The sequence below is a fragment of the Zingiber officinale genome, chromosome 1A, assembly GCF_018446385.1.
Source record: "Zingiber officinale cultivar Zhangliang chromosome 1A, Zo_v1.1, whole genome shotgun sequence".
Taxonomy (NCBI): domain Eukaryota; kingdom Viridiplantae; phylum Streptophyta; class Magnoliopsida; order Zingiberales; family Zingiberaceae; genus Zingiber; species Zingiber officinale.
Genome location: NC_055987.1, coordinates 138,111,670 through 138,121,440, shown reverse-complemented (window position 1 = coordinate 138,121,440; position 9,771 = coordinate 138,111,670). Strand labels below are relative to the sequence as shown.

General features: G+C 35.2%; 1 protein-coding gene across 1 annotated transcript; it reads right to left on the bottom strand.

Annotated features, from left to right (window-relative positions):
• Nucleotides 1-1,445: 1,445 nt before the first annotated feature.
• Nucleotides 1,446-3,053, bottom strand: LOC122003720 (transcription factor MYB86-like). The gene is made up of 3 exons (XM_042558774.1): nt 2,921-3,053; nt 2,284-2,413; nt 1,446-2,157 (listed from the first exon to the last, which is right to left on the bottom strand). Exons 1-3 carry the CDS (start codon nt 3,051-3,053, stop codon nt 1,446-1,448), a joined length of 975 nt encoding a protein of 324 aa, XP_042414708.1.
• Between the last annotated feature and the right edge of the window lie 6,718 nt (nt 3,054-9,771).

Sequence of the window (9,771 nt, the reverse complement as noted above, 5' to 3'; positions counted from 1 at the left end):
ACCCAGAATTATCAATAGCTTGGTGCTGAGATTGAAGTGTTTAAATTGCTAAATCAACAAGGTAAGCTTATCGTAGCAAAAAGATGATTACACTCATCCTCTCCCAATTTGTTCTCAAGTTATATGAAGAGAGATAATTCACAGAGTCAATTTATAGTCGACCGCTGACTAGACGGTGTGAGAATAACCTTATCATTATTTTTCAATGTTGTTTTATTTAATATTTTCTTTCATTATGATTTTTAAAAATAATTTTAAGTATCCAGCTTCGACTAATTTTCGAGGCATACAATCTTTTATGATTGAGCATTAGGTTAACACCGATTCGATTAAATTGAACTATCCAAAATTAAATTATTATTATTTTTAACCAATTGAACTAATCAAATTTTATCATTAAAATTCAAGGAATCAAACTTACACCAAATCCGGTCGATAATATTAATCAATTTTGTATTTTTTTAAAAATATTAAAACTTTTTAATAAAAATTTAATGGGTTTAATAAAAATTTTATTTATTATTTTACAAAAATCGATTTAATTGATTTATTCAATTTTCAAAAATTTAAATCAAAATCGAACCCATTTAATTAGAATAATGGATATATATTTTTGAAATTTTGAACTTTTGAATAAATGGAATCGAATTTTTAAATTAGTTTGATACAGGCCATATTTTGATAGAATTTAAGTTTTGCTCATCTCTGTAACTTTTCCCTTTATTTGGATAAATTTGAAGTACAATTTATATATATTCAGAAGTCAGAAGTCGACCAATAGAATATTGGCTCAAATGGGGTTTGAATTTTAATCCTCTTACTTAATTTTTAAAAAATATTTAACTATTGTAGTTGGAGTCTTTTATTACGACCATGTTTCTAATGTCTAGGAATACATTAGAGGATAATTGAGGTAGAATGTGAAGAGGAGAGGTGGCAATTAGGAAGAATGGAGGCGAAGGAAGAATTTGGGACTTGATTAGGAATTAAGAGGAACGGGGGATGAGGAAGAATTAAGGTGGAGATAGAATCTAGGCTTTGTTGTAGACGAGGAAGTTGCACATTGATATGCTCCCACATTATCTGAGTGGGCTCACTTGACCACACACAGCTGCCCCAAGCAAATGTGGTTCTTTATGAACTGAAGGAAAGTTCACAATTTGGCATTTAGCAGTGTGTGAGTAATTGTACTTGTAGTTAGTTTTTGGTGGAGGTGTTGCCCTGCGTCATGCTATGGTTTTGTTGCTTTAATTGCGTTGGACTATTCCTTGTACTGGTTCACTCGATCAGTATGCATAGGAGAAAATGTATTATACACGGACACACACAAATATGTTATATATTAATTGCCCCATCAAATGATAAAACAGGAAATACATACACTTAATTTCCTCCTAGCTTTATATCATGCACGTATTTATTTTTTTACGTCGACGGTATATGAATTACTGAATCCAAAGTGACTGCTGGACGCCAGAAACCTTAGCGAGGGCATCATTGTTGCTGTCAGTAGCTATTACTGCTGCTGTTTCTGCTAGTGATGTGGTGGTGACCACATCCTTGTACGCAGCTGGAGCCCTGTCACCAATTAATTCATCCATCTGCTGACCATCCACAGTAATTGATTCTACCTGTGTCTGATCCGACGAAGTATTCGGATCAAAATTATTCACCAAGAAGCCTGCAGCAGCAGCAGCCCTACTACTGTTTGCGTGCAACAGAGGAATGGCTTCATTAATATATGCCAACGCCAGGGGATTGTAAAAGTTGTTCATGGGTATTACTGTTGAAGTTGATGCTTGTTGGGGAGACGGTGCAATTAGGGTTGAGTCAATGATGTAACCGGCCGGGCTCTGGCAGCAGCCGATGCCGGTGAAGTCGGTGGAGCTGCTGCTTTCATAAGTAGGCAGGATTGGCATGTTGTTGATTGCATTGAGGTGGAAGTAGAGCTGCTCCGGGTTGCATAAGAGCTGCTCGTTTGGAACTGGGAATGAGGGCAGTGGGTTTAAGAGGAGGTGTTCGTCGCCTAAAGGCATCGGCATGGGATTGAGGTTGTCCATGGCATGAGAGATGAGCTTCTTCTTAATGGTGGAGTTCCAAAAATTCTTCACCTCGTTGTCTGTTCTTCCTGGGAGTTGCTTGGCTATCTGTGACCATCTGCACGGGATTAATTTTGTTAGTTAATTTGATTATGATAACAATTCATCCTATAAAATTCTTTAAGAATCTTTCGAAGAATAGAAAATACGTAGACAGTACTCGTGTGAAGTTTGAATTAATTACCTGTTACCTAACATTCTGTGGAGTTCAATGATGAGAGATTCTTCTTGAGGAGTGAAGCTCCCTCTCTTGAGGTCAGGCCTGAGATAATTGATCCATCTAAGCCTGCAACTCTTTCCACATCTTTGTAACCCTGTGCCAATATAGATTTACCAATTCAGGCAAAAAGAAAACAAGTTTTAATCAGTTTCCATTATTATTAATTATTAATTAAGTTAATGCCTGGTCCAGAACAAAACTATAAGAAAAATTAACTTTAATGAAAAAAAAAAAAAAAGAATCTATCAAGAGACACATAGGAACTGCTATTTGGTACTTGTATTTCATCATAATCGCCTCTAAAATTCACTTATTTAAACAAATATAATTATGCTTTATGCTTTCACAGAAACCGAAATAAATTTTTTCTTTTTTGTTTGGCTTTTAGAAACAATGACTTTATGACCAAGTGAACTTAATTGTCTACTAGTTTGTCGCATTGGAATGCATAGCTCGGCAGAGATGTCAAAGATCTATAGGTCCTTTATAAGAACTTCATTAATATAATCTCAATAATTTTCTACGTTAATTATGATCATATATATCCTAGCATATGAATTTATGAAGTAGCTATAGCTAGTTAATATAGTTTATGTATAACCTGCAAGTTTTGGGACTGAGCTCCAGCAGCCATGGCCATAGGTGGAAATATATTTGATGAGCTTCTCATCTTCCTCAGGAGACCAAAGGCCCCTCCTCACCTTTTGTTTGTTGCAGCATGAGTGATGGCCCATCTCTTGCTAATTAGTTGCCAACTCCTTGAATTTGATCCCCCACAGCACTTGTCCTGACCTCTCTCTCCTTCTTCTTCTTCTTCCTCCTCTTCTTCCTCCTACCAAATCCACAACATATTAAACCTCAAGAATTGGAAGAGAAAGAGAGAGAGAGAGAGAAGAGCAGTACTATGTAACTTAACCTTATTCCTGAGGCACCAACCACCGAATGAAGCAGGGGCTGCAGAAGGATGGTGCTGTTAGAGGTTGGTGCCATTGTAAGGAATTTAATGAGCTGGTGCACAAGGAAGAGCTCAAAATGGGGGAGTTTGTAAGCATGGCAATTTGACAGTCGGGGTGGAAGCCCTTATTAGGAGAGAGATTGGGAGCCAGAATTCAAGTAATGTGGTAAGTTTTTTCTATTTGTCCATGAGATGCCATTCTTGTAGTAGCAAAACAACAAGGATATTTATTAGCAAGCTTTAACTACACTATATGTAATTCAGAGTATCCATCTTTTCCCCCCCTTGTTTTCAACTCTAAATTCTATATGTAATTCCTTTGTTTTCATTCTATGTTATTATTTTTCTTATCTTTATATCTTCTTCCCAGTCTTCAATAATAATTGAAGTTTCTTGCATTGTTATTAGTATGTCCTATATTTTCCTTTCACATATACATATACTTTTTCCCCATCACAGTTGTTGTATTGCTTTTTGAGCCAAAAATGCCCATAGCATTTAACTTTCATTTCAGAATACCCCTAGAGTTTCACAAAATTACAGTAAACACAGGAAATTACTCGCGATCTGAATTTACAAATTCAAATCTGAGTGACATGAAGGTAGATTAATTAACAAGCTCTAGCTAGGAACTGGATTAAGCAAAAATGAGATTACATAAGCCGCTGTACATGGAATATATGGCTACTCATGGGTTCATCTCTTGCGAGAGAACAATTCAACAATGTCTTTTTTAATAGTTGACTTGGAGTCGATGCCAAACGTGGCATTGCCACCTCTTGAAGCTGCTGCAGTCACGCACGTCAGCACGCCAACAGTCTGCTATAATGCATGGGCCATGCAGCACGAAAAGAGGTAATAGAACAAGACGTGATCGGGATTGAAACTGATACATCACAGAGAAGAGGGTGGAGTTTTTAAGGGTCTACTTGTGTACCTGTGAGGGATGGGATGCGTGTTGCCTTCGGTCCCGGGGCCCACACTGCGAGCATAATAAGGAAAGCCAAGTTACTGAATCAGCTTCAGCGATGTTTTGAAGTAACAGCAGAATGAGTGGACTTGTTAAGTTCCATTTGAGGTTGATCGATCCATTGAACACTGGACTTATATACATGCATGATATTCTAAGCGATGTCATCACAAAAGATAAAAAAAAAAAGAGCATATGAGAAATAACATTCAATTGTACATGTATAACACAATCAACTCACTATAGGTATATTAATTTGGAGATGAGAGAAGAAAATACAGTGAACACAAATGTGCAACTGAACATGTGTAACGACATATGAAGTTACGAACTAAAGCATAAAGTAACTCTCAACAACAACAGTATAATAAGTTCATCAACAATGCCATAAACACCAAGAAATATCTTACTATGGTATCCATTCATCATGTGTATGATTAATGCATATTAATTGTAAAGAGGCGAGTGGGGGTGGTGGATATCAACGACTTGGATGCTAGTAGTTACCCATGCATTCCTTGGCATTGATGAGTGTGGGAGGAAGGTGATGATGATAACAAATGGAGAATGGTAGTTGATCTTGTGATGTAAAAAGGTGGTAACATTCACCCCTGTGCCCCTCCACTGCCCACCCCAAGCCTTGTGAAAGGGAGATAAATTACGGTACTGAAAGACCTTCTAGGTGAGAGAAATTTATACCCTAAGGAATGAACCCCGGAAGATTCGAACCTCGCTCCTATAAATGGTAGTTGATCTTGGTAGCAAAAGGCGAATACGCTCGCCCCCAGCTCCCCCGCCAACCCGTCTCAAAGTCAATACGAAGGAGGTAAATCACGGGCGACTACTAGTCTTTGGAATAGTGACTAACACATAAGGGAGACATTTATCTCGACTTTGGCAAAATTCACACCTCAAACTTTATGATGATAACACCTCATGTGCTAACCACTAGACCGTCACGAAGAGGATAGAGGCGGTTCTTGTAAAAAGAAAAGCTTGAACACATTAGAGGAAGGAATGTGAATGCCAATGCAAACTCAAGTTAATCTATAAGCAGTGTGAATGCCAATGCAAACTCAAGTTGATCTATATCTAGTCCAACCATAACGAACCTAACTAACCACAATCTAAACACATATATACCTTAGTATTAAGACACAAATCAAAGTGTGCCCTTGCCCAAAAATGACAATGCGGGATTAAACATGTAATGTATATTTGTTATAGTGCATTTAAAATGGGATATTAGTTTAAAAATGGATGCGCCAAATTAAATATATCTACTTCACCTCAAGAACATTAATTTCATGATAAACTTATTATTCAAATCTGTGGATAGCTAAACAGCCAGTGAGGAGAATACCCTTTTCTATGCACCCCACCCATTACCGATTAATTAAATGCAGTACCTATCAATATTTCCTTGATTTTTGCTAGATACGTCATATGCTTACGTACATTTATTAATTTGTGGCATCTGGTTGGTAAAGTTGTACATTTAGTGATGCTGTCTCATTGATTGTAAGTTTATATACAGTGTTCCCATCTTTTTATTCTTCTTATTATTTCAGTCTATGCATTTATTTCTTTCCATTAGTAAAATAATCTAATTAATTAATTATGACTTGATTTTTGCTAGATACGTCATATCCTTACGTACATTTATTAATTTGTGGCATCTGGTAGGTAAAGTTGTACATGTAGTGAGACTGTCCCCTCGGATGAATATAATGATTAGCGCATAAAGTGTCATCATAATAAGATTTGGGATTCGAATCTCGGTAAAATCAAGGTAAATACCTCTCTTATGTGCTAGTCACTATTATAAAGGCTAATGCCGCCCATGATTTACCTCCTCCGTGTTGACCTGGAACGAATTAATGGAGACACTAGAGATAAACGTATTATCTTTTGCCACAATATATAGTGTTCTCATCTTCTTTTTATTTTCTTATTGTTTCAGTCTATGCATTTATTTCTTTCCATTAGTAAAATAATCTAATTAATTAATTATGACATATATTTTTTTTTATCATATTATTTTTCAACATTTAAGAAATTAAGTCTTACAAAAATATTACTTTAAAAACCTTTTATCTTCAAATATCTATATACCATTTTCATATATAATAGAAGTATATATGTAAATTAAATTTAGTCAGTCCAAGATATAAATTTTAACAAATATATAACTTTCAACTAGATTATTAGAGATAGAACTAGACCATTTAACAAAATCTTGTTCCAGAAGAAAGTTAAGGTAAGTCTTCCATCTCTAATAAGCCTCAACTAGAGTCCTACAAACATTCTACTATGAGGTCAAATTAAGACAATAAGACAATATCCATTTTCCCCCTTTGTAATCAGTGTTTTGACATGACACTGGTCAATTCTTTGAAAAGTACAAGTGAAAATTTTACATGTATTATATCGATCTCTAATCCTTGGACGAGTGAGCTGTAAAAGCAATTTCCTTTACATGTTGAAGAGCAATATGGAGTTGGAAAGAATGCTTGCGATGGAAGGAATATATGCATGCAGGCCAAAGTTGGGTTTAGTTTTGCATGAATGCATTTTGCATGGTGTTGCTCTATTTGGCTATCAATAAATCAAGTGAAGTCAAAGGACATTGTTCTTGTCGAAAAACAGAGGAATCTATGACAAGAGAGAGGAATTACAAGTCTGTTCTCACTACACAAGATGACAAGAATTGCATTAATATTTCCAAGCTGGTCCATTAATTAAGGTATATTTCAAGCAAAAGATGATTCATTTTTTGAACCATACGTTTCTGAAATTTGATTTTAAATTACTTTGTTATATATATATAATAAAAAATACTCAATTTTTTCCCTACCTATCTTCCTTCGCTGCACTTACGACATAAGTCATACTAATAAAAAAATCTCCATTGCTCTTTAATCTTCACCATCTACTTAGTCTCCATTCATAAGCTCCCCCTTTGGTGCAAATTAAAAAATAATAATAATAATAATAAAAACCCTCTCCCTTGCCTAGCATCCCTCCTTGTGCACCTTTCATCCTATAAATTCATGATTAATGACCTCTCTCTTCCTTATGATGCCCACTAGAATAACAATCTCTATCCCTCGGACTACAGTGCAATAACAAGATGCTTATAAGATTTCTTAAGTATTCATAGTTCAATTTCCAACTATGACATACCACAGTACATTTTCCTCTAGCCAGATAATAAATCTAAAATGTTGGACTATTGAGCCGCCCATTGCAAACACTTCTTGGATTTACCTTGATAGCTAGTGAAAAACTTCCACCAGACCGAATCAATCATCCTTAGAATTAGTCAGTCTAAAGGACTAGATAACTGGTGCTAGCTTTAAAAAACAAAAATGCGTGCCTCTCTTAGGACCATTACTGCAAATACGGTGGCCTATCCAAGAGAAAACTCGGAATTCTTTACAATGTAAACTAATGCCTTCAAACTCAAAAATAACACTTGCCATTCCGCTACTCCTTACCTTATCCAATTGCAAGCAGAACTACAACATTGTTAATTATGGTTTTTGGATGAAGGACCCCATTTCTATATCACTCCAATGGAGACAAAGTGAACTACCACTCCACCAATAATATCTTCGGCAACGTACCCATGCATGCAATGAAGCCAACCCCTCAAGTATGCCTTCATGTTACTCCCCTGAACCTCGTGAAGGTGACAAGAAAACTAAAAAACTAACAACTTTCTCTAACTTACTAGTCATACATGTGACGGTTCCCATATTCATATATATGATACTAAAGTGATCCATCAAACTTATGCTCCTTGCATTATTTGATCCCAAAGCTAAATAGCTGACTATTCCAACATATATAAACACGTAACAAAACTAACTTTACTATGATATGGAATAATATATAAGGGAAAGAATAATGCTGTTTTTCGAGAAGATGTGTTAGGTGTATGGTAATAATTTATACCCATGGATTAAAAGTCAATTGTGATTAGTTTGAAGGTGAGTGTTGAAGATGCGAGCTATTAGGGGCTCATTCATGGAAATATTAGAGATGGTTGAGCATGAGATATATTAAAACTAAATTGTAATCAACAGGTAAATAATATGCATTATGGGTAATTAATATACCCTTTAAAAAAAAGACAATAATGGACTTATATGATTACTCATTGGCAAAGTATATTTCTTTAATGCCCATGAGGAATTAAATGTTGCCTCAAATGTTGATAAAAATGAGGTAAAATGTAATATAGTAGCAAGAATGCATTAAGAGAAGATAAGTAGATCCTAATAATAGACAAAATTCACCATACAATTAAAGCATGATGTATATATCAAAATTCAAAGTTCAATTTCAATTAGAAATATGTTATTGTAAGAAAGAATGAGAAAAGAAGCTATAAGTGATTCCAATTTATGCTGGTACTCGTACAATATTTTAACTTGCAAAAAGAACCCAACATATGGGCATCTCATGATGTCAAGAAGATTACCTCTTGTTCAGAATGTGAACCAGAAAACCTGAGTCTCTATCTGAGCCCTTCCTGGAGCAGCATCTCCAGTGAAAACACAAACTGAAACTGTTTCAGGTTCTCGACTTAACATGTAATTAATTAATTAATCTATTTTTATGTAAAAAAAAAAAAGGAAAAGCCTGCAAGCTAGAATTATTTTATGCATGACAACAGAAGTTCACGCAACTAAAGTTACAGCCAGGATATCTCAAGTACATAGTTTGTCGAAAAGAAGCATGCACTCCAAAAGGCTTTATCATTTCTCTCGAGTGTCCACCTAAATATGATACCAATGATCAAAGAGCATTCTGCATTTCCACTACAATTTCAATTGACCATACAGGCCACACAGGAAAAGTTAAGAGTGAGGAGTGAAAAAAGGGACTAAAGTGTTAAAATAAAAAATCACTAATTCACATCCCTACCAAAAGCTCCTACAGTGATAAGGAGATTTGATGATGATGATGATGATGATGATATTATGATCACTTTATCACTTTGAGAAGTAGTTGATTATTTTTTCTTTAAATATGAAAAAACAACGAAGTATGTCGTTCATTCCAGAACATATACAGCCAGAAATTCTAGCAGCTGTGCAAGAAATTCATGCAACAAAGACAGAATATATCAAGTGTATCAAGTGGCAATAGTTTGTCGAAAAGGAGCAGATTTACTAAATTGTTTTATTGTGTCTCTACAGTCTCCATCATTCTCAAAATATTAATCCACTGGTGAAAGGCTGCAAGGGCTATTATGTATTTCCACGGTATTATCAGCAGGCCGTAGAGATGACACAAGAAAAGAGAAGAGTGCTAATAAAGACTACAGTCAAAGCAAAACAAAAGCTCATTATGTCACATTCTTGTTAAAACTTCTATAGTGACAAGGAGATCAGGGGTTTATTTTGCTTGCAAAAACACAAACAAATTTTAGTTTCCAATCATTTCATAGACAAACCATCAATAAATAGTTTGTAATAAAAAAAAAGTATCTTTGAATCACCTTGAAAAGGAATAG

Bases quoted from the DNA above. Each gene is read 5' to 3' on its own strand.
- LOC122003720 (XM_042558774.1), bottom strand. From the start codon at position 3,053: ATGGGCCATCACTCATGCTGCAACAAACAAAAGGTGAGGAGGGGCCTT. The intron at 2,414-2,920 runs GTTATACATAAA...ATATTGGCACAG, and splicing joins CTCAGTCCCAAAACTTGCAG to GGTTACAAAGATGTGGAAAG. The intron at 2,158-2,283 runs GTAATTAATTCA...AATCCCGTGCAG, and splicing joins CACAGAATGTTAGGTAACAG to ATGGTCACAGATAGCCAAGC.